This window comes from Brachyistius frenatus, unplaced genomic scaffold, assembly GCF_029030835.1.
Source record: "Brachyistius frenatus isolate BFR_SWC_R1_liver_20210118 unplaced genomic scaffold, ASM2903083v1 Contig_14, whole genome shotgun sequence".
In the NCBI taxonomy this organism is placed as follows: domain Eukaryota; kingdom Metazoa; phylum Chordata; class Actinopteri; family Embiotocidae; genus Brachyistius; species Brachyistius frenatus.
Window position 1 is genome coordinate 59896 of NW_027210613.1, and position 25332 is coordinate 85227.

General features: G+C 43.6%; 1 protein-coding gene across 1 annotated transcript; it reads left to right on the top strand.

Annotated features, from left to right (window-relative positions):
* Positions 1 to 1684: 1684 nt before the first annotated feature.
* macf1b (microtubule actin crosslinking factor 1b) lies at positions 1685 to 25332 on the top strand. The gene is made up of 40 exons (XM_069693040.1): positions 1685 to 1970; positions 5040 to 5776; positions 5982 to 6038; positions 6150 to 6320; positions 6836 to 7002; positions 7087 to 7246; positions 7328 to 7412; positions 8916 to 9160; positions 10746 to 10865; positions 10967 to 11074; positions 11180 to 11398; positions 11745 to 11948; positions 12037 to 12268; positions 12378 to 12604; positions 12693 to 12815; positions 12902 to 13003; positions 13356 to 13457; positions 13569 to 13733; positions 13960 to 14115; positions 15116 to 15313; positions 15779 to 15907; positions 16027 to 16197; positions 16316 to 16471; positions 16570 to 16776; positions 16896 to 17015; positions 17115 to 17284; positions 17416 to 17575; positions 17954 to 18148; positions 18447 to 18572; positions 18884 to 19027; positions 19225 to 19413; positions 19590 to 19704; positions 19803 to 19969; positions 20147 to 20309; positions 20475 to 20629; positions 20705 to 20779; positions 21038 to 21155; positions 21931 to 22076; positions 23139 to 23259; positions 23406 to 25332. The coding sequence occupies exons 2-40, from the start codon at positions 5120 to 5122 to the stop codon at positions 23429 to 23431; spliced, it is 6351 nt and encodes a 2116-aa protein (XP_069549141.1). The 5' UTR covers positions 1685 to 1970; positions 5040 to 5119; the 3' UTR covers positions 23432 to 25332.

The window sequence follows — 25332 nt, forward strand, 5'->3', positions numbered from 1 at the left end:
TTTACATGAGAGCACGTGGTATTGACGACATTTTGTGAGGTGATGTGTGCACCTGCACAGTGGAACGCAAGCATGCACATTTCTGCTACTAGAAGATATTACAATGTCTGGTTACACTGTTGTGGAATGAAATAGAGATAAATTGTATATTTATTATTTCGCAATAATAAAAAAAAAAAAAAAAAAAAAATACGTGCACTTCACGCTGTTGATAAAAGTCGATAGTAACTGGAACACTTTGATTTATGCCCATGTGCATTCGGGAGGAGGCTGAGGGGCGGGTATCTGCCTGCATGCGTGTGCGTGTGCGTGTGTGTGTGTGTGTGTGTGCGTGCGTGCGTGCGTGCGTGCGTGTGTGTGTGTGTGTGTGTGTGTGTTTACTGGCGAGACAGAGGGAGACAGAGTGTGTGGGTGTACTGTACATGCATGCGTGCGTTTGCAGGATCAGTCGATTGGTAGATTATTTGGTTGGCTGGAGAAAGACAGAAAGAGGACTAAAGAGGGCAGGATCTGGGGCCGAAACACTCTTTGTAAGGAAGTCACCTGTGCGCGCTCTTCTGTTGGTTTATAGTGCACCTGCTCGCTGTGAATGAATTAATACCTGAAATGTGTGAAACAGACCACGCTCACAGGGTTCAGTTCAAACAGCAGAAAATGTGAGGAGATGTTTCCGTGATGTGTTGGCATACAGTATCCTCGGTTTATTGTATTTCCAAGGCAAATATTGTGACTTATTTAAATTGGGCATGACAGAATTCAACCCCATAGGGGTCTTTCCTTGGTTTCTCATGCCAAAAGCAGAGAAAACACTCTGCATTATCTTCCCATTGCTCTCTATTTTCTGTTTGCGTGCAGCCTCTTTGTTTATGGGCTTGGGCTGCAATGGCTGGAAGTGAGTTGAAAAGTAATCTGAGATGTTTTACAGTAATTAGTCGTCTTTGTTGCTGCTGTGGAGACTGCTGCACTGACTCTGAATGGAGAATCGGGGACTGCAAGGGGGCTGGGGGTGAATGTGTGAGTGGGAGGATAGCAGGGTGGGTGTGGGTCCCTTCTTTTGTAGCCTGCACTTCTCTGCCTCGCCATCGAGTGAGAGGGTACGGGCTGAGGCAGCTGTCACTTAACATGTGAATGTTTCGAGGGCGGCCCAGGGGTCTTTAGAAAACTCTCCTTTTTTTGTTGTTGTTGCCCCCACCCCACCCCATTTTTCAAGCAGAAGCAGCATGGAGTTTCTGAGCCACAGTCAGACTCAGAGGAGGAGCTTTGTTGGATGAGAAGGGGGAGAGAGTGAGTGAATAAAGCCTCAGAAAGGTAAAGGGGGCACTTTGCCGCCTAGCTGCCTGGTACAGGAGCAACCTGAGCAGCAGCAGCAGCAGCAGCAGCAGCAGCAGGGCTGGTGAAAATGCCGCCTCCGCCGCCGGGTCGTTATATGGAGCTGGCACAATCTGACCTCCATGTGAAAACTGCTCTTGGCCGGGAACTGTGGGAGTTCAACTGAGCCGTTGGAATACATTGTCTCCATCTGGGTGCACTATCTCATCGGCGGGCGTTAACAAGGAAGGAATTCCTCTATCGCAGCTCCCACAACAAAGAAGAAAGGGAGAGGAGCAGAGCTGGTGGGAGGAGAAGTGAGGGGAGGGGAAGGGAGGGGAGGGGTGCGCTGTGAGGGGAGAGGAGGACATTGTTTGCCTGTGACTGTGGGCAACGGAAAAGCAGGAGTTATCAGGGCATGTGTGAGTGTGTTTAGAAAGTGTGTTTGTATGCGAGCATGTGTGAATGAGTGGACTTGATTGAGTGTGTGTTGGAGGGAGTAAACATGTGCATGTGTGTGAGGAGCCTTCAGTTTGGGATGTTGGAGCTGGGAGGCCGTTCAAAGGATGCTCAAACAAAGCTGGATTTTTTTTCTCCCCCCTTTCTGAATGGTGATTGAGGACAAGCCGGATTCCTTTACTCATGCTCGACTCTGCTGCGGGGTAAGTTCAATTCACGTCAGCTTCAAACCGCCAAAACTGCCACGGACTCAGGATTGGCCCGCGGGGAGAGAGAGAGAGAGAGAGAGAGAGTTTGCTTTTGGACTTTGCTGGTCAGTGATTAAAGCAGGGAGCCATGTGACAGTGATTTTGTTCTGATTGAGGGATTTCCTCTATTTATTCAAACTGCGGGAAAATCACAAGTTCAGCAGGCCATGAAATATTCCAGTAGAAACACCATCAGAGTGAATGGAGCATCCTGATGTGAGTATATTTTATTCAGTTCAAAAGTTTGTTCTTTGTGTACAGTCTCTTGACAGTTAAAATACCTCATTAAATAAGTCCTCATTGGGCTAAAACCATGCTGACATTTGATTTCGAACTGCAGCTTTGCGTTTCACATTTAGAGGACAGAGTTGCAGATGAACGGGTGACCTTGTACAATATCCACCCAAACATGTTATGGGTCCCTTGGGTGAACGCACAGCTGCCATCCTTGATTAGAGACCACTACAGTGATTACTACTTCAGGACCTCCCTTCACACAGACCGACACACAGCAGTGACACAACGTCATGGTGCTCTACTGTTGTGATGAATGATTATTGTTCTGCTACTGATTGCAGCTCCACCCATCCAGAGCTGTTTTAACCGTAGAGTTAGACAAATAAGATGAACACGGGACCTTTTGTCTGATATATTGTTGTTTAAAATGTTGTTAAATACACTTGTGTATATATACACAAACATACATGTCTCCTGCATTAAGAATTAGACGTGAAAAATTAAATTAAAGTATGTGCTTTCTTGCAGAGATACCAATAATAACGTTAGGGTTTTTAATCTCATATTTTTCTTGCCATACTATGGTAAAGCTCCGATGGTCATGATCAGATTCATCAGGAAATGGACTGCGGTCATGTGTCATAAATCACAGTGGAGAGCAGAGAGAAAAGGGCTGGTCTGACTTAAGGGCCATTTCAAAATAGGTTAAGTGATGAGATGGTGAGGTCATCGACAATATGAGTTCAACAGTGGAGTGGTTCTCTGTCTAGTATGATTGTACTAGAGAGTGTGAGGTGTGTATCAGACACAGAGGCGTGCTGAGAGGGTTTTCCTGGTTTGCTTCCATTGTAGAATAATGTAGGTCACGGTTTTGTTGGATGCCCTCATGTGAGGGCCAAAAACCGCCTGTTAAATGATAGATTTGCCTGCTTCATGCCTCCTTTATATCAGCGTCTGAGTGGCCCTGTCGAATCAAATGCTGAAAAATAAAATAGAGAAGCATATGAATTTAAAATCTCACTGTTCGTGTAGAATGTGATGAAACTACTCAGCATAGCCTCTGACTCTGCTGTGAGATCACTGTGTAAGCAAGCATGTCATTTAGCAAATGACCACACATGTGGTGCAGTAACCAGACACGGCACACCCTCTCTCTTGAATTGCTAACCCATGTGGACACGGCCACAGACACTCTCCGGCCTCCCCGGGAGCCCGCTGGCCAGTGATCTGAGCTAACCGGGTAATCATTGATCTGGAGGCGAGGGCTTTGTCTGGGCACCACTCTCTGATCAGACTGTGTACTCCCCTGTGGACCCCCCCGACTGCATCATCTGCTCAGCAGAGACATTCATGATGTGGCTAATTACTTGCCTAATGCACATGGAGGGATCATATTGAAGTAGCTAATGTTTAGATTCTCATTGGGTTAAACACAGTCACATGATTATTCTGTTTCATATTTATACACCCAAATGTCATTAGATTCAGACTGGGGGTGGATATTGACAGCAGCACAATGTGAAGTTCTCCCTGGCTGCAGACTGTCTTTGTCTAACCTCTGACAAAGATAAGAAAGCTGCATATTCAGCATAATTTTGTCCGCCTGCGGCATGGCCGTAACCGACGTGTAACTGTATCCGTGCAGCGCTGCACATCCGCCCCAGAAAAAACATCCCTGTCAGTAGTTTGAGGAGCCAACATCCCGATTTCCCCTTTGCTGACCCATATTGCCCCCCCACAGGTCTTTAGTCACCAAGCGTGACCTGAGGTGACCTGTATCATTGTGAATGGACCGGTCCTGCTCCGTCTCAGAGGGAGGATCGGTCATCAACAGGAGTCCTCCCTGTGATCTCCTGATGGGCTCACCTCAGCTCCTCTAGGCCAAGATAATTACACTCACCTCTAACCCTTCTGTCAAAACCATGAAGGCGCTGAGCTGGTGGGGGGAGGGGGGGGGGCAGCAGACAGCGCGACACAGTTTAAAACTGTCACTGCCAATCGGGTTTTTTTCAGATATAAAACTAATTCTGGTCAAATAAGACGCTGATTAGCTCAATGTTGGATTCCAAATGTTGTACTATGGAGTAACGTAGTGGTAAGAGAAAGGCACGTGTCCTCCAAGCTCCTTCTGGAGAAGCATTTGTTTGCGTAAAAGCACCTGTATTTGAATACTCCATACTATAAGGTGTTTGCTCTCTGTTTTGCTAACAACCCCCCACTGCTCTCATGCCACTAAGTGTTCCGCCCCCTCCAGAGAAATGGGACGATGTCTGCGTTTTTATGGCTGTCATATTTGATCAGATCCTTCACGGGTTTCCCAGGACTGGTCCAGGCTGAGTTACAGAAAGCGCTGGCTGGTTGCCACCGGATTTTCTGTGCCAGGCTCAACAGTGGGATCCTCGACAAGCCTGTCACATTGATTTCTAAGCCCAGAATATTTCAGTCGGTGATGTGAGATAGTGGGGAGCGTGTGTGTATGTGGTCGAAGGAGAAACAAAAGGACGGGGAATATCCTGGCCGTGTGCCTCTGCTGTAGTTCCCTCTGGTGCTTCAGTGCCAAGAGAAGGGCAATGCTGGCACAGATATTTAGCAAACAAAGGGTGGAAGACTGTTTTCATTTTGTCTGATAGCAGATTTCTGGAAGCGTAGGCTGTGGCAAGTAGTACTGAGTGGCTTTATAACAGGAAAGTTGTGCTTATAAAGAAAGAGGTGGCATAATTTTGTTGATTTACAAAATGAGAAACTGTTCACTGCATGATGACCCAGAGCCGCCTTGTCTTATTTTAGGTAGCTGAAGGATCTTCCGCTTGCATGGCCGAGGGGCCTTACCTCACCTATTACCTCACTAGCCTCTGGGCTGAAGGATTATGGGTAACCTCATCAGCCGGCCCAGCTGCCTGGGCCAGAAGTCCAAGCACGTGAGGTCGGACGAGGACTTCTTGAAGGAGTGCTACCAACGACGAAGAGAGTGGCAGCCAACGGAGCAACATGGGGAGGTCAAAAGAGAAGAAACTTTCAAGGACAAAGCCGAGGACGATGCGAACAAGGAAAGCGACGTGGAGGGAGACGAGGAGGCACAGGAAATCGATCTTAAGAGGGAGCAGGGGGCTCATACTCCTAATTCAGATAAACCCCTGAACAGCTCTCCTGCCTCAACAATCAGGAGTACCAGCACTCTGGAAAACGCTTGGCACAGCAGCCCTTCTCCGATAAAAACATCCCGAAATGGGACACTAACGAGGAGGACGGTGCCTCCGGAGTTTGCCAGATCCCCCCTGGCTCACCCAGACAAGAGCAGTGCAGAGAGGAGGGCCAGCTTCCAGAGGAGAGACTCGAGGGAGGGAAGCCCTTGGTCCTGGAAGACCGTGGCATCACGTGAGGTCACAGAAGTGACGGAGGTGACAGAGACGACTGTGACAGAAATCGTGGAAGTGACGGAGTATCCGACAGGAGACAAAGGAGGGAACCCCATAGTGACCAGAACTGTTAGAGTCCTGAACGGTGTCGCAGAGGAACTCGCTGAGGTTGAAAAAAAAAAAAAAAACCAACTTTCAAACACGACAAATCTCATCTGTCCTCCATTTTCCGTCTTTCCTTCCATCATCTGAACTTCTCACCTAAGTGTCTGTTTTTAAAATCTATATTTTGTCTTTATCACGTGGTGGTGGGTCTTTTTAAAACTACAATTTCATGAACTAACACGACACATGGACTGTCTTTGCTTTGCAGCTTCAAAGTGATGGACATTCTAGCTCAGACCAGGATTCCAGTCTGGACAGATGGAGGGTATGTTCCGCCTTCACCTCTGTTCTACTTGTGTTGCAGCTGATCAGATTTCTTCTGAAATAATTTTGTATTTATTTAAACTTAAGCACATACTTTGTGGCCTTTCTCAAGGGAACGAGATCCGCCTTGGCGCTGAAAGATGTCTCTACAGATTCTGACACGTTTCTGCAAAACCTGGAAGCTTTGCTCACATGGGTCAGTGAGATAGAGGAGCTCACAGCCAATCAGAAACCCCCATCCTCAGAGGTCAAAGTGGTGAAAGCGCAGCTCCAAGAGCAAAAGGTTTGTTATCTCCATCCTCTCATCACCTCATTTCTTGCTCTAGAAAGCATCTTTGAGGTTCTATAGCAGGCAGAGTACACCTCCGAGGTTTACCTATAGAAATGTGTGCTGAGGTCATGGAAAATGCTCAGCCGCTTCGTTTAAAAGATGAATTCTGCTCTATTCAGTGGTAAACGGGTGGCGTTCAGAGCCACAATGAGCTTCAGTAAGTCTTTGTGAACACGTTCTGAGGGTATGAAAAAAAGCAGGGAAGTCTCTCACCTTTCAGCTGCAATCACACCCATTGTGAGCTCTTTGGATGAGGTGAAACCGGCCTGCTTCTTGACAATGTAGGCTTGACACATGAGACGGGGCTTCCTCCATCCTGACACAAAGGCAGGCACAAAACAGAATAGGGCCTTGATAAATATTAACTCTTGCTGCTAGCAACGTCTCTTCTCGGAAATTAAGCCTCATATGTTAAAATGTTTTTCAGTCCACAAAGTGTTTACCTGAGATGTTGTGTTGTTCTGCAGCTCTTGCAGCGCCTCCTAACGGACCGAAGGCGTAGTATGGACTCTATGACGTTGGAGGGTCCTCGGCTGGTGGAGGCCCACCCAGGCGAGGAGGGGGAGCAGGCAAAGGTCAAGCTCTCCGCTCTCCAACTGAAGTGGGAGGCCTTACAGCTGGAGGCAGAGCAAAGGTCAGCTTCAATGTCACACTTTTCTTTTGGTAAGGCCTGATGCATGATACAAATCTCACCCACTGATTATGGGACCTTCGGTAGGAGGGCGAGTCTGGAGCTCATCCTGCCCAGGGCCCAGCTCTTCCAGGAGGGCGTAGACAGCCTGCAGCAGTGGCTCATATCTGTGGAACAGACGCTGGCTGAACTACGAAATGCAGAGAGAGTGATGCTGCACCTGTCAGAGGCCACAGATCGGGCCAAGGTCAGAAATCTACCGAATGTGGTTCTACTGCATTCAAAGTGAATGTATATATAAAATATATGACACTTTCTTTTCTTTTAGGCGGTTGTTGAAGAGATTCAAATGAAAACTGCTGAACTAGGGAAACTACAAAAGTCAGGTCATGATCTAATGGAAGCAATTTCAGGTAATCTTTACTGAATATTGTGAAAGCGCATTAGTCACTCTGCTTGGAATAATTTATACAAATTCTGACATTTAGAATCCTGCAAGTGGCAGCAGATGTTGTTTAGGGGTCGCCTGATAAGGCCCTAAAATAATGATATTTTACCATTAATTTGAACTTAATTCAAATGAATTATAACCAAAACGTTGCAGTTTTATATGTCAGAATAAGCAAACTGTGAGAATAAATTATGTGTTCTCCAGCCACAGAACAAACAGTCTGTCTGCAAATATTCATTTAAGCAATGACATTAAAGCACACCCTCTTGTGTAATATTTCGATTATACAACTAGTTACCATCTAAATAAAATATGTAATCTAAATGTATTCATATTGTGGGGAAATTTGCTCTCAAAATATAAAACTTTTTGTTAGTGTGATCTCCATCTCCATGGCAATACATGGGGTGTGACTAACACTAATGTAACGCTAATGTAATGTATGCAGTGTTTCCTACTCCAGGAAGTGGTCCGATCCTTAGTAACGACGTAGCAACAGAGACGAGATCTAGTCCGTTTTATTGCCTTCCAGAGATCGATTCTCAAACTGAATGAATACACATAGAAACACTAAACTGCGTAGCTCGCTCAATCTTGTTGTTAGTAAGATATCCGCTGAAAAAAGACGTCGCACCGTGTCGTGTTAAAACCGGTTTATGGTTAAAACATTACCGGTCAAGTTTCCCGCCGTCAGGATTTTACACACGCGAGTATCCATGGTGTTACGGTACGGCTGCTCGGAGCGACAAAGGACCAAAACAGACGCGATTTCACCAAATTGATCACATTTAATAGACCTATAACAAGTAAAAACAACACTATATTGCATATGTTAATAAATTAAATCCCAAATATATATCCCCACTCAGAAGGTGGAGTGATATTTCTAGTGATGAGCAGGGTGTGATGTTATGCTGACTTGAGCACGTTCCAAATGTTCAGTTGACCAATCAGATCGCTGGTTCGGAAGTACTTGTTGTAGGCCTATAATAAAAACGAACATATCACTGCAGTTGTATATCTGATCTTTTCTAACCAAACTGCTTCCAAACTATTGAAGTTGCTCCCCTTTTTGGAACTAGCTCCTCCACCATGGAGCCCCTTTCAGCCATGCTTGCTGCTGCATGTAGGTGGAGCACAGACTGTATATCGCTGCGTAGCGCTACGACCTGATTGAACAAGTCGGACTATTGCCATTATCACAATTAGAATTTTTTTTTTTTGATTCAAATAAAAAATTCTACCAATATTATCGTGAACGACACAATTTGCACACCCTCAGTGTTGTTAAATGATCCTGCAGAGTTTGTCTCAAAATTAGTCAAAGTAACTGATTTCTAACAAATGTCTGGGAAATATGAAATTTGAAAATAAAAATATAAGCGCATTCTGTAAATCTTGTCTAATGTTTTCAATATCAGCCCCACATATCTGCAGATCAATATTTTAGTCTTCCCCTTTTCAGAGGAGGAAGCCCAGCAGGTACAGGAGAAGATGGACGCACTGCGTATCCGTTGCTCGGTGCTGAGTCTGAGCAGTTTGGATGTGCTGCAGAGGCTGGAGCAGGCCCTCGAGGCCTCCAGTCGTTGCACCACCAGCCAGGAGGACCTCCACCTGTGGCTGAGCCGCATCGAGAGGGAGCTGTTGGGGGCAGCAGGGGCGCAGGCACATGTTGGAGATGCAGTACTCTGTGCGGCTGAGAGACAGAGGGTAACGTTGCCACACAACACTAAAAGGAGTCAGAGATGAACATTAGTTGGAAGTTCAAAAGAGGGATTTGATAGTACGGAGTATTGTGGTTGAAAAAAAAAACAAAAAAAACCACATCAAAAATATGTAGTAACAAATCAAAAAAACTGTGTGCGCAGTTTAATAATCTGTTTGACAAATATTCAAGTTTATCCTCAAAACTCGAAACATATTGAATAATAAATCAAGATGTTCAGGAGGCCACGTTACCCGCATATTCCACTGAAGACGTGTCCTTCACGATGTGCGATGCGTCTCCGTTCCGTCCTCTGCGCGGAGCGTTTTATCTTCCGTCCTCATTTTGGACACGTTTCTTTGATTTAAATGTTGTTAAACGGCTTCTTTTTTTCTCGTCCCGTTTTGCGGTCATTGTTGTCATTTCCTACTTTGTGCTGCAGCCTAAAGACAAAGTTAATACAGCCGGCTGTGTTTTAGTCCTTAAAAACATCAATCCTCCTGTTTATTGCGTAACTATTTCACATGCTGTGTCTGTAGCAGGAGGAGGACGCATTTCTTGTCCAAATTGAGACAGCTGGGGTAAACGGTGTCGAAGTAAAGTTTTTTTTTTTTTTTTTTTTTTTTTACGACCTGGAGTTTGGGCATGTTTGCTTTATTTTGTTTTCTCGACAAGCTCCCCGCCCGGTCGAGCTGCTCTACCGGAGATTGCCGCGGTCTCCGAGCGGTTTCCTCCCGTCACAATTTACTGCAGATGACGGCCTCTTCGCTTACATTCAGGGGGACAAAAAACAGGACGTGATCTCGTCCCACAAATTCCCTGCTCAATGTGTTGTTGTTTTTTTTACACACTGGTGGACTCTGAATAAGTTACATTAAATTTGTTGTGCGAGGAAAAAGTGAATTCTAATTTTTGGAATGGCCAAGAAATGCAAAGCTAAATGAAAAGCGCATGTTGTAACTTCGTATCCTTTAAAAAAAGAAAAGAAAAGGGAATTTGCTGGATTCCAAAAAAAAGTGAGCTCGCTCGTTAGCTGACCCACTGGCGCAGTAATTCACAACAATTTGGCAAAACATCAATTCAACCAAGCAACCATGGATATATTGACATTTTATTATTTGTAAAAGGGTAAAGGTAGGTAAGTGTGTTTACACTACAAACAAACAAATACTGTATATCACCATATTTAGCGGATAGACCTGCAGGTGGTGCCCGTCTTTAATGTAACAGTGAACACTGGAAACTTTACAGCAGATACAAGAACTGCAGGGAAGACTCAGGTGGAGGTCATGTCACTAGAGAGGTCTGGAAGATGGAAGATGTTAGAAATAAGATGGAAGATGATAGATGTTAAAAGGAAGATGTAAGATGTTAGAAATAAGATGTTAGAAATAAGATGATAGATGTTAAAAGGAAGATGTTAGAGCCCTCTGAGTGAGATCATATCCATCTGCGTCTATATTAATATATATATAATATATATGTATAATATTGTTATTAACTTTTCGAGTAATGCTCAGTAATTGTTGTCAGACTTCAGAAATATTCATGTTATTGTTGAAATGCTAACAAACTGTGTATTATTATCAGCTGGAGCAGGCGGTGGTGAAGGAGATGGCTTGGTTCAAAGAGACAGCTCTCAGTCTTGAAAAGCTGAAAACCATTAATCTGGATCCAGAGCTCATAGCAGAGCAGCTCTACGAGCAGAAGGTCAGAACATTATATGCATACAAGCCTGTTTTTAAACCATGTTATACAAAATGTGTTATGTATTTGAATTGAATTGGATTTAATTCATATCTCCTGAACAGATTTTAGCAGTGGAGATTCTTCAACACAGGTTCAACATTGAGAAGATGGTGAAGATCGCTGAAATCTTGATGACATACAGTGACGAAGGAGACACGGGCGACCTCCGGGTATACTCTTAACTGCAATTCACATCACCCTTTTCTTGATCAAGCAAACAGATGTACTACTAAGGTGTTGAAATGTTTTATTTTCACTATTACATCTCCATGCAGACCCCGATAGAGGCCCTACAGGAACAGTGCAACACCACCTCAGCCACCAATGCCCACGTGGTCCTACAACTTGAGCATGCTCAGTCGCTTCTTCTCCAATTCTCTGAGGGCTTTGCTGAGGTTTCACCTTGGCTTGAAGAAACCCAAAGCCTCATTGGCCAGCTCTCCCTGAGCACAATCAGCTATGAAGCATTTCGGGAACAACAGGACCTCTTACAGGTAGGAGAAACCTGCTTCTCCACATGACAGTGCCAGCTTCTCTCTCTTTGTCCTGATTAACAAAGAAGTCCTTTTCTAATCTCCAGTCTGCCATTTCTCCCCCCGAGGAAAAGATCTGAACTGTTCAAGTACTATTCATTAATGTACTCTACTTCACGCCAGGGTCACTCTTCTTACAAAGACATTTCTGTTTTGTCACTGAAAGTGAGAGAATGTGATTTTTTTTTTTTTTTTTCCAAAACTTCCTCTACTTATTTTAGGGATTAAACTAAAATCAGGTTGTTTCTGGAATAGAAATGTGCTCTCCACATTGTAATTAAACCTTCTTCTTCTCTCCACTGCCCAGGGTCTGAGGGAGTCCATCGCTGAACACAGACCTTTGATTGCGCGCTTATGCTCTGTGGCAAAACGCTTGTCGGAACTGAGCCCCATTCATGGAGACCAGTTCTGTCTCAAGGCAACAGAGGCCGAGGAGCAGCACAGAGCCATCAGAGACCGGGTCAGAGAGACCGCCAGTCTCCTCGAGGAGTCTTTGCCTCGATTCACGCAGGTAAGAATGCTTGTTTTAATCCTGGAAATGCACTGTATTGCAAATTCACACAAGTAAACGACTTGTTTGTCTCTTCTTGATCCTGTAGCTGAATGAGAGGATGACTCTCATCAGAGAGAGCCTCGACCGCCTGCGCAGTCGCATACAGACACCCGCGTCCCTTCAGGGCCTCACCCCGAGGATCCAGGAGCAGCTGCAGGACAACAAGCAGACCCTGGCTGAGCTGTCCAAGCTGGAGCTGGGACTCGGCAGCGTCAAGACACAGGCAGACGAGCTGCTGGCTAACACTCAGGCAGCTGGTGATGGAGCCATCGGCACAGGTAATCATCTTCTCAGACGGTACACACCGTAGTACGAGTAATAATGCCACTCATGGTGGGAAAAGTGTCGTTCCTAAGCAATATCCTTGCTACATCATTGTGATCCCAGCGATCCAGGAGCGAGTGTCCAGCCTGTCCTCGCTGTGGGATGAGACACATAATCAGGGCCAGGAGAGAGAGAGCTGGTTGCTCAAGCTCTTGGATCTCGCCATGAAGTTCTGGAGTGATGTCAGTGACGTCACGGCGGCTCTCAATGACGCTCAGCAGGCAGTGTTGGATCTCAATGCCAGTCGGACAGACTCTGAAACAATCCGCCAGAGTCTTGAAACCATGCAGGTCTGTCTGGAAGCTCTCAAAGGAAGCGTGTGTGAGAAATCCATATCGTCAAACACTCTATAACCTTTTCCATCCTTTCCATTTGTAGACTGTTAGGGAGGATATAGACAGTTTGCAGGGAGATCTGGACACCCTGGGCGTTCTGGGAATGGACCTCATGTCAGCATGTGGAGATACAGACAAACCAGATGTCACAAAGAGTCTAGATGAAGTAAGAAATACGTTCAGATTAAATCATTTTTAACTCTCGATGTCGTGTTGACTAACTTAAAACCTTGTCTTGTTGCTGTCTTAAAGCTGTATTGCACGTGGAACAACTTGAGCAAACTGTGGACTGAATGTCACAAAAAGCTGGAAGAGTCCATGCAGATGGCGCTGCATTATCAAGACACCATGCAGGTGTGTGGTGAAATACAGTTCTTTATATGTATCTGCATTCCTTTATATTACAGACATTCAGTTATTGGTATCATAGCAATTACAAACAGGACAGTTTGGATAAGACTGCCTGACTCAAGCAGTGCTGTGGCCTCATGCCAAAGACACAGCTCGTCTGTTGTTCTGTTGTACTAGGGAAGTTCAGATTCCCCACAGCTTTGCTTATTGTGTAAGTGAATGACAGATTGTGTGGTCTTCTCAAACATGCAAATGAGTTGGATAGTATCATGAACATGAAATAGATGAGCTTTTTATTCCATATACTGTAGATTATTATTATTTCATGCATGATCTGTTACTGCTTTGCTAACAGGGTCTGTTTGAGTGGTTGAAGTCAGCTGAGTTAAGGTCTACAGAGGAGTTCATGGTAGGAACTGACCTGGAATCAGTCAAAGAGCAGCTATGTGATCTCAAGGTGAGTTCACACACTAGTATACTGCCATCACCTGCGTTTTCCTTGTAAAAGTGACCCACTGTTCATTGACTGAAAGTTAGTCCAACAAATACTTTTTATTCCGTTCTTCAGGAATTTAAGCGGGAACTCTACCAGAAGAAGATCGAGATCGAGAGCCTGAACCATCGCTTTGTGTGCCGGCTGTCTCCAGGCTCAGAGCGTCCGGGGTCAGTGTCCCCGCTGGTTGACTTCAGACAGCGCTGGGACGGGCTGGAGTCAGAGACTGTCAACAGACAGGTGAGAATATGGAAACAGGTACAATGAGGTCAAGTTAATTCTAACAAGCTACAGTCATCCACTATATGAACAATGCCAGGATATTCGCAAATGGAAAAAAGATGTTGCTACAACAACAGCCAGCTAGCCCAACTGAAAAACAAAAAGAATACATGGTTTGTTTGCAGTTGCTGCCATCAATAATGTATGTCATCTGAAATTGTTCTATGCATTGTTACGTTTGCAGCATCAGCTGGAGTGTGCTCTGCTGGGTCTGGGTCAGTTTCAAAATACACTGGACGAGCTTCACACATGGCTTTCCCGGACCGCTGAACAGCTGCAGGGCAGCCAGCCAATCAGCATTGACCTGCAGGCCTGCGAAATAGAGCTGGCCAAACACAAGGTTGGTGGTGGCCTCAATACTTCAATGTTTCAAAATAAGACTCTTAAGGCCTGATTTACTAAAGGTTTCCATGTGTAAACTCACGTGTAAACTCCACACCACCCGCAAAAAAATGTCCAAGCAGATTTACCAACAACGTGCAGTGAAGATTGCGTCTTTCAAATGTCTTGAATGAACTGAATAATGATTTAAAGCCAACAACAGGGAGGAGCCACGAAATACCAGCAATTAAAACGCTTCTCACGACTCAGCATTTTCCTGCCTCTGGGTCATTCCAGCTTGTCGCTGCTTGAATATCCCACCCAGTCCCGTTATTCAGGTGTGATGTCACAGGTCCTGAATGTGTCCCGCAGAATTCACAGGTGACTTCATTAAGTTCACTCGCGGGACACTGAATGAAAAGTCACCTGCTCATCACAGAAAGATCTGAACCTGCTGATCGGTGTTTGTTAGAGGATCTCATCCACCGTCCCTCCTCTTTTATTTGCCGACGTTTTATTATTAAGCCTTTTTTTTTTCGCCTTCTTGTTTTTCCCACTGTATTCACTGTCTTGCTGATATTTTCCTAGATAATGTTTTGTTCTTGTTATATCTATATTTCTTCATTTCAATTGGATCAGATTTCCTTTTGCTTTTGCGGTCGCTCTGTTTTCCTTTGCTGGAATCACTTTAACACACGCAAACCTCTCATTTAAATACAGCGATTTGCGCCTGATAACAAAGATGTAAATACTCTTAGTAAATCACCTGCAAAACGGGTGAAACATTTCTTTTGCTAACTTTTGGAAGGAACTTTAGTACGCGTTATTTGAGATCTTAGTAAATCAGGCCCGTAGTGGGGCTGCACTGTCATATATAGGCTGCAGACAACAATTCATGAATAACCTCTTCTTCTGTTTCCACTAGCGTGTGCACCTTCTGTGTTGTTCTGTTTCATTTATGCGTTACACACTGATACCATGATGAATCTCTAACATCTGATTCTTCGGTCTTCTCCAAGGTGTTGCGGAACGACGTCATGTCCCACGTTCGCACGATGGAGTCCCTCAACCAGGCGGGCAGGGGGCTGCTGGAGGTTGGGTCGGGAGACAGCCCACATGGTCTGCAGTCTCGGTTGGAGCATCTCAATGAAAGCTGGGAGTTTGTCCGCTGTGAGACTGAACGCAGGCAGCTGGAGTTGGAGAACAGACTCAGCCAGGTGGACAAAAACATGTTTTATTGTATTGTTAAAATTGTAGCAAAATGCATAGGATGGTACAGATCAGTAGTTACTTGTGTATATATATATATATATACAGTACATGGTAATACAGTGTAAAGGAATGCAGATGATAAAGAACACTGTTTGGGTTTCATCATTGTGTGCAGGCGCCCTCTTGTGACCACTGCCTGAATAGTAACACATTTTAGATTTTTTTTTATTTTTTATTGGAATAGATTAGTAGATATTGGAGTTATGTTTTTGTCACAAAGCCAATAATTTAACTATCTTCTATTATAATAATAATAATGATAATGATAATAATGGTTAAACTTATATCACAAATGATGTTACGTGAATGAACCTTTGCTAACTGTATGTGCTAAATGGCCACCTCTATTACCATAGCTGATTTGGATACATTTTATGTCCTTATTTAATTGAAATATTGTTATATTATAGGTGCAAGATGTTACCATGGAGGTTCAGGATCTTTTACAGTGGCTGGAAAACACAGACTTGAGACTGTCCTCCTTCAAAACCATGTGGGGCATGCCGGACTCTGCAAATGAAAGACTCAATGCACACTTGGTGAGACTTATTAGACTCATTAAACAGTCAAAATTCAAAATATAACCAAGGAAAATAACATTTGTTCTCCAGTGAAAAACTTGATCACTAAACTTCTTACCTCTTCTGTCCCGTACCAGGAGTTGTGCACTGAGATGGAGTCGAAACTCCACGCCTACACAGATGTGAAGAATGCCATTCACAGGATGCTGGAGAGCAGCAACGTCGTCCGAGGATCGAGCACCGAGCACAGCTTATCTATTCTGGAGCAGAAATGGGCGTCTGTTTACAGCAAAGTCCAGGAGAGGAAGGTGATTTAACTTAACATCATGTTACCTCAGTTACATTTGTTTTCAGCACTAGCTTGTTTTTTAACATGAATACAAGTGTATGATTACTGAACATCGGAGTGTATTTCTCCTTCTGCAGGCGAAGCTCACAGAAGGACTGAGTCTAGCCAAGGAGTTTCACAGTAACGTCCAGGAACTTCTCACTAAGATGAGCAAGTGTGAGGAGTCTATTAGGCTTCTTCCTGCTCCCAGCTTTGTTCTGGACACAGTCTGCACTCAGCTGCAGGATCACAGAGTAGGTTTTCTTTTATACCTGCTTCCTCTGTCTTCCTCAGATCCACAGTTCAAACTGAGTGTTTGTTTTTGATTCATGAAATGCTTTTATCTGCACAGACCCTGCTGAATGACGTGAATGTCTACGGTGAGAAGAAGACCGCAGTGGAGAACGCAGGCTGCAGACTAACAGAGCTGAGCAGGAAGGAAGACTGCGATGTTATTCATAATCTAATCATGACGGTCCAGGATCGATACAAGAAGGTGCAGCAGCGAGCCTCAGAACGAGGCCGGATGCTGGAGGATGTTAAAAAGAACGCGAAACAGGTAAAAGTCTATTTCACCTCCAAAATAAAGGCGTGACTTTCATCTTTCTTAAATTATAATTAAAAGTGACACTCAGAGGAACCGTTGTATAAAGTCTGCCTGTGTTTCTTCTATTTCAGTTTAATGAGTCTTGGCGCCTCCTGGTGGATTGGATGAGTGAGGTGGAACAGACATTGGACACACATAAAGAGATTGCAGTGTCTCATGAGGAGATTAAGCAACAACTGACTGAACAGAAGGTACATCAGGCATTACAGTGAATACAATTTTGTTAGTATAATACTGTGTCTATTTACTATGTTGTAAATATAATATTTACGGATCACTCTTGTAAATAGGAGTTCCAGAAACTGCTGAGATCAAAGAGGCCGATGTACGAGGCCTCAATGAAGAGTGGTCGCAGCCTCCATGAAAGAGCTCAAACCAGCCATGACAGGCAGCATCTGGAGAACCTCCTCGCCGAACTCAAAGACACGTGGGACACCATCAGTGGCAAGTCAATGGAGAGGTATAGAAATGTTAAAATGGGAACATAAGCAGATTCATTTTTACCTACTAATGAGCCAAACATTTTTTTTTAAAGTAATGATAAAAAATATACCCATTGTTGTATGTGTACGTGTTTTTTTTTTCTGTTAGACAACATAAGTTGGAGGAAGCGCTGCTGTTCTCAGGAAGATTCACTGATGCCCTGCAGGCACTGAACGACTGGCTGTACAGAGCAGAGCCTCAGCTGGCTGAAGATGTTCCTGTTGGTGGAGACAAAGACATGGTCAACAACCTCATAGACAAACACAAGGTACAGGTGTCACGCTAATGGATCTCTTCTGCTAATAAATGTGATAATAATGCAGTATTTTATGCAGCTTCTGCAAACAAGCAATATCTGCAGCAGAGACCCAGGATTCATGGTAATTGGTGTAGAATTTTTGTGGTTGAAATCTCTCTTTTTTTTAAAAATATATATAATAGAGGCTGCAGTTCAGTCCAGTCTTCTCAGTGGTGGTCTCATTTGTTTCCAGCAATATAACTAATACTCATCATTTATTGACTTGCTGAAGTGTTACACAGTGTGTAACATTGACTTCATATTGCATTTTTGTGTAGCAGTATCTTTACATTCGGTCCTTTAGGTAAACTATATTGCAGCTTCTCAGCATTTCCTTCTTTCTCACAGGCCTTCCAGAAGGAGTTGGGGAAGCGAGCCGGCTGCATTAGGACCCTGAAGCGCTCTGTGAGGGACCTGACCAGGAGCAGCACGGCTGACGCTCACTGGCTGCAGGAGCAGATGGATGAACTGGAGGGCCGCTGGGAGGCCGTGTGCAAACTGTCAGTCAGCAAGCAGGACAGGCTGGAGGCTGCACTTCAGCAGGTACTGCTCCCAAACAGGGAAGGACCTGAAACATCCTGCATGGGCAGCAGCTGTTATGAAGTATACGTATAAACGGACATTTTGTCAACACAAAAACACTTTGTTTTGATATTGGCTTTAAATTGAACAATTTCCTTGCAAAATAATGACATCCAGTTTTGTTTCTTTCAGTTTTGTTGGCTGAAAAAAAATCTTACCAGTAATTGCAAACCATGAAAGTTGTCTTCATATAAAATTCAAGTTGTAGAAATATGATGGAATATACCTTTATCCGTATCTTTATCTCTGTTCTTGTTAGGCGGAGAAGTTTGATGGCCTTGTTCACTCCTTCATGGAGCGGCTCACTGAGGCAGAGAGGATACTGAAATACGGGGTCATACCGGAGGAGGGGGAAGGTTTGCTTACCTTCCGCAAGCAACACGAGGTCAGTCTAACATGATACTTTGTCACTCCCTGCAGAGAAATTCATTTTATTCCCCCATCTTATTTTGCTCCCAGCGAGGTCAGAGGTCGGGGTCAGCTACAGAACAAATTGGTGCCGATAAGGATTCAGTGTTTGGCTCAAGAGCAGTTAAACAAGGCGATGCTTGAACCCGGCTGCAAGGAAAACTACTTTGACCATCACGCAACTCTGTTGTTCAGCCACAGACTACAACTTATACCGCACGTATTGTTCAGTCAGTTCAAGATAACAACTCGTGCTACTCAATAAATCTTATCTCTGCTCCTCTGTAGGAGTCAGTGGGTGCCTTGCAGGCTCATGCAGTGGAGTTAGAAAACATCCAGTGTCTGGGTGAGGAGATCCTGGCCTCCTGTCACCCAGACTCCATCATCACCCTCAAATCTTGGATCAGTGTCACTAAGACCCGCTATGAGGAGGTGAGTGTCTACTAGTGCTTACAAATTAAAATGTATCCAAGGGATTAAATACACAATAAATAACTCTATTAATTAGGAAGCTATCAGTAATGTAGCTAAGAGGCGTTGAATGTAAGATGACAAAATGTCCAATGGATTTCACTGTCAAACATTTGAGAGCTGTGTAATTTCCTCCCTCTCCCCGTTTTCTGAGTCAGGTTCAGACCTGGGCCCAGCAGCAGGGCCAGAAGATCCAGGCCAGCTTGACAGCCCTGGAGGCAGAGAGAGAGGAAGTCCAGAGACTACTGGACTGGATGTCCTCCGCAGAGGAAGCCCTCAACCTTAGAGATCAAGAGCCTCTGCCCGACACCACGGAGCAGAACCAGGAGCTGATTGAGCAGCACACAGTACGAGTTTTCTCTCTTCTCCATTCAGAGATACCAAGGGCACATAGTTAACTGTGCTCTCAAATCAAGGCGCAGTGATGTGTAAATGGTTCTTTAAATAATCGAATCTAAGTATACATTTTACAGCGGTTACAGTGTTACACCTTGTAATCACAGTTATTCACTCCTCTCTGCAGGTGTTCATGGACGAGTTAAATAAAAAGTTCCCAGAGGTCGAACACGCCACAAAATCCTGCAAACACAAGAGTATTTCCAAACAGCAGGCTTCCCCCAGCAAACGGCCGCTCACCAGTAAGCCACCATGACAGCGGTGTAGTTTACATTCTGTGAGTACGTGCACCATCTGCTTGGTTAAACCTGGACTCCCCTGTGACTGTTTCTTCCTCCAGAGAGGAGGAGCGCCCTGAAGCTGCAGCCTGCTGCACCGCTCCCCCTGGAGCACCTCGACCCCCAGACCCCCCAGCTCAGTCAGCTGGTCAGTCAGTGGCAGAAACTGTGGCTCCTGGCTGCAGCGAGACAAAACCGTTTGGAACAACATCAGCAGATGCTCAAAGAGGTTATTGTGCCTTTTGAAACATCAGTGTGAAAATGTCAAGAGGTTCTGGTGCCACTATAGGCGGCTATAATAAGAGAAAGTTTCTTAAAATGATTTTTTTTCCAACAAGAAATTCTGCTTTACAAAATGTTTAACCAACATACAGCAGAGGTTATGATGCTTTGCTTTTCTGTGCAGATGGAAGAATTTGCAAACTTTGACTTCAATATTTGGCGAAAGCGTTACATGCAGTGGATCAGTCATTTGAAGTCTCGGATCTTGGACGTGTTTCGCAGCATCGACCGGGACCAGGATGGACGCATCAGTCAGAAAGAGTTCATCGATTATGTCCTCGCTTCGAGTAAGACCCTCTGGTCAATAACCAGCTTAGCGTTGACACCCATGTATCACTCTGGGTTATAATGAAATCAGCTCCCATTAACATCAACAATGATGCCCGTCACATGGGAAAATGTCTGTACCACTGCTGTTCATGACAATATTGTTCCCCACTCCTCTACTGCAGAGTTTCCAACCAACTCTCTGGAGATGAACGCGGTGGCAAACATCTTCGACATGAACAGCGACGGCTTCATTGACTACTACGAGTTTGTGAGCGCGCTGCATCCCAGCAGAGATCCGTACAGGAAAACACTGGATGCAGATCAGATCAATGAGGAGGTGAGGACAGCGTGTGCAGAAGGAGACGCAGTGATCACAGTGGTGTGTTTATTGTCATTATCTTTCCTTCTTCAGGTGAGTCGACAGGTATCGCAGTGCAATTGTCCCAAGAGGTTCCAAGTGGAGCAAATAAGTGCCAATAGATACCGGGTGAGTCATTTCTACAGGCCCGGATTCAGAAAATATTAAAGCAGCTACTGATGTTCTATTTGAATCCTTGAATGCTTCACCACACAGGAAATGATTGGTTTACATCTGTGGTTTGCTTGAATAAACATAAAAGACAGAACGTGGCCTTCAGAGCAATGGGAAAATTCAAAAATGTCACCAGCCTCCATGTGTTTACTTGAGTATGTGTGACCTCAAAGTGAAATAAGATGTGATATCTTTACTGTCTGTCTGCTGCAGTTTGGAGATTCCCAACAGCTGCGGATGGTTCGAATCCTGCGCAGCACGTTGATGGTCAGAGTCGGAGGAGGCTGGACTGCTCTCGACGAGTTCTTGGTCAAAAACGACCCCTGCAGAGGTCAGTAATACTGATTCAAGAAAAACAATATTCTTGTAACGAAACAAAACAAAAAACACAGCTGTTGTTTTTTTTTAAAGAGAACCGATTATTAACTGTAATATCGTAAGCAACAAGCACATGACATGAAAATGCCTTACAGATCATTTGTATGGAAATCCATTACAATTGACTTTATTTGTGTAATTAACAGATTTTTCTGATGCCAGATAAATATAATTTTTCACATAGAAAGTAGTCCAGCTTGAATTTTTGATAGTTTTTTTGTCTGTACTAAAGTAGAGCTGTTACTAAAGCCAGATATTGCGTGTCAATGTGTTGCATTTTGTTTTTTTCTGAACCATGTATCTCAAAATTTGGCAATTTTTCCAGAAAAAGGAAAGGATTAAGTTGTCTATGAAAATATTCTCCAACTATGTAGGTGATAGAATCCAATGGTTTATCTGAAAATTACATCATTGCAAAGCTGAATCCAGCGATGTTTCCTTCACTCGTAAAAATGTAATATTTTGTGGAGAAACATTCTTTTCAAGAGACAGCAACAAATCTGTTCATGAATCTGTAAAATGACATGTCGCATTTCTACAGTTTGAGTTACGGTCTCGTCAGTGTTCTGTGGATACCGTCCACCATATGAGTGCTGACGTGTTTTCTTAACAGCTGTAACTTCAATATGTTTTATATACATGTTTTCTGGCTACTATAAAAGTTGTGGCTACTGTAAATGATCATTTTTACAGTTCTCTGTGAACTTCCCCTGCTGTGTCTCCAACAGTAAAAGGTCGAACCAACCTGAAGATCAAAGAGAAGTACTTGTCCCCTGCAGGAAGCACTTCTAAGGGTTTGACTGTCAGCAGGTCCAACTCCAGCCTCAGCCTCTACAGCAGTGCCTCCGCCCCCACCAGCCCCATGACACGCAAGGCAAGCTGGACAAACTTCTTGTTTTCCATGTGGATATTCATTTATTTATATCCACATGTAGCATGTGACAATCAGGATGTTGTGAACCTTTTGATTTTGAGAATTCTTTGGCTTTATTTTAATGATCTAAGCTTACGGTCTAAAGTGCATAGCGCTAGTGCATTTACGCCATGTTTCAATCCACTTTCACTAGTTTAACGTCAGATAATCTGAGCGTAAAGTAAGATCCATGTTTTACAGGGTTGCAATTAGTTTCTTAATTAATAATAGGGGTGTTTTGGGTGTACCTTGATATAAACCAATCAAAGTGTCATCTCCTGTTCCCTGTAAAAGCCCGGGGTGGATTGCTATTATTACAGCCGACTTGCCAACGAGTGGGACAGAATGCTTCTCTGCAGAAGACATGGATCTGCTCGGGCGCTGGTTGAACAGACTGACGTTCACAATATAATCGTTCACATTGTATTATTTTTTGTATCTATTGCATGTTTGTGTGCTGCTGCAGAGTATAAGCGCGGTGTTCACCTGCTGACATAGTCGCGTATTACTGCTTTGATAATGAGCTATTTTGATAATAACCATTTTAAGGCCGACACACACGCAGATATGTGCAAACACATCTGCTATTTAAACAATGTGAGCGCTGGACGGTAAAATGATAACCATGTGGGTCTGAAACGAACAAAGACTCTTGTGTTGTGCTTGACGCCGGGTGTAAGTTAAGAGCCCTCAATATCATGGCCACAAACAAAGAAGACAACTTTGGAGAAAATTTGCAGCATCTACTATGATTTGTGCTTAATTTTCCTTTCTCCAATTGTGTCCTGTAAAATGCAAAGTGGGTATACTTTCACCTCTTTTGAACTTACAACTAATACACGTCATTTTTCTAGTGACACTGTTTAGAGTTGCAAAGTTTGAATTTCTTGAAACATCCTAAAACTGTTTTTTTAAAGGTTTTCTAGAAATGCAAAACTCTCCATGCAGCAACAGTGCCAGAGCGCTGTAAGCACCATGACATGAAGTATCTGACACTGATTGGTGTCACATGTCCTGTTTCAGGCGTTACTCCGCAGGAGTTTCTCAGGTGACCGCTGCATACGTCCCAGGAGCTCCATAGCTGCTCTGGGGTCTGATCTACAGTTTGTCACAGCAGGGGTGGACAACTCTCCTTCTCCATCAGGTCAGCAGTCGCCTCAGTTATTTTTCAGGAAGCCTGCTTCGTCATACATCCTGCAGAACTACAATATTCACTGTTAGAACTTGATATGGTGAGTTAACTGCACTGTTTTTTTTGTTTTTTTTTTTAAATTCTTTTGCACCCTCTAGAAGAAACTGAGAAGTTGCCCACATGATAACCCCTGCCTCTGAGCACCATACGTTTGCTGCAGCACTCAACCCAACCACAGCCTCGGGTTCCCGACTCAGAGTGACAAGCAGAAGTGATGGAGGGGCCGAAAAAACAATGCAGTTTGCCACATGTGATCAGCAGAAACTGTAGGATGCAGAGGTGATGCTAAAGGGTTTGTAGCTTTGAGAAATCCACGTGAGGATAATGTCTTTGTGTGGACAGTGAGGGGTCAGTCCAGATGCAAGACAAAGAGTTTTTCTGTCCCCTCTTGCATTTCCTACATTAATATCTGATTGCGTAGAGAGTAGGACGTTCTGCATGGATACTTACTGCATGGTAGCCGGAGCCTTGCTTGAGTCAGATTTGCTTTTTGCTTTAGTTTCAATCTTTCTCTTCTTTTATGGTTGTAAAGATGAGCCGAGTGAGACGATACCAGGAACCGGCACTGATGCTGTGGCGTAACTGATTTTTTTTTTTTAAGTGTCATACCGCTGGAACACACTCATAGATGGTGTCTGACTGTCCTACCGAGTGTCCAAATAAATCCATGTACCAAAACCATACCTACGTGAAGGGTGCAGTACGCTGACCTTCAGCTTTGTGATAGTTTTGTTTTTATGAAGATGATATTGTTGGCAGGGCCACGCAGATTTTTGTCTGATTTTGACACCATGTTTTCAAATCATGATGTATTTTTATTCTTTATTGTGAGGCTGTTTTAAACACTGGAGATTGTGTGAGGAACAATGCACTGAAATACGACAGGTCATTGTTGATTTGTAGAGATTATTTTCTCAGGACTGATTTTGCCTTTTGGTGTATGTATTTCTATGGAACATTACTGTGAACATGTAGATGTGTTGTTTTCTTTATAACACTCAACTTCCTAGCAAAGTTTCTTTTAGCACATTCTTTTCATGAATATGCACTTTTCTGTGTCCCACTACTGTAAAATATGTTGTCTGTTTGTTTGCTAAGCAGGAAATTTGGCAGTTGTCATGAGCAAGAGAATTAATTTGGAAACACAAATTATGATTTTAGTTTGCGTTTCATAAAAATGAAGACTTTTTACAATAGTGATTGATGAGAATGCACTAGAGGTCGGACTGTATGGTTGAACAGAGTACTTCTTTCAGTTGAATCTTTCAGTTTTCTTCCTTTTCCTTCATTTTTTTTAACAGAAGCAGTACTTTTTTTTTCTTCATTTTCCTGCTGGAGTTTGGATTTATTTGATCGCCAATCAAATCATAAACTTTCATACCTTTCTTAACTTTGTTACTCCACTTTTAACGTTTTTTTAGGAAACATATAACATTAGTTTCCTCCGAGGTCACCCATGATCCTGAAAACACTATTATGCTTTGCTGTAGTAAAAAAAAAAAAAAAAGGTGAACTCCATTTTTTTGACAAAGAAGCAACTGCAGCTTCTTGCGCAGGCTGACCAGTGTTGCACTGCGCCTGGCTTTTACTGCCTGGATTCATTATAGACCAATTAACACATCAGAATATGTTTTCAGATATATTTGTACATGTCCCTTCGTACTCGATCTTCCTGAGGTTGAAGACAGTCGCTTATGTTCGTAATTGCATTTGGTCTATGCAGCTGTCAAAAGGAATTTTTAAAGTCCAAACTGTTTCTACATGATGAAGTACCTTTTCCTCTTCGCCTCATGTTTGAATATGAAGGTTGATAATTTAATGTACTGTAAAAATACAACAGCCAGATTTCACTTCTATTGCTATGCATCCTGATCTTTCTGTACTCTAAATGTTTCTATACCCAGCACTCATTCTGATGTCTAATTTAGGGAAACTGTAGATGAAAGTCACTAATAATTTTACGTCCACTTGTATAAAAAATAAATCTTTTTTGTAATAAAATTAAAACTTTATTATGATTATTAA

Bases quoted from the DNA above. Each gene is read 5' to 3' on its own strand.
- macf1b (XM_069693040.1), top strand. From the start codon at position 5,120: ATGGGTAACCTCATCAGCCGGCCCAGCTGCCTGGGCCAGAAGTCCAAG. The intron at 7,003-7,086 runs GTCAGCTTCAAT...GACCTTCGGTAG, and splicing joins CAGCTGGAGGCAGAGCAAAG to GAGGGCGAGTCTGGAGCTCA. The intron at 20,310-20,474 runs GTAAGACCCTCT...CCTCTACTGCAG, and splicing joins CGATTATGTCCTCGCTTCGA to AGTTTCCAACCAACTCTCTG.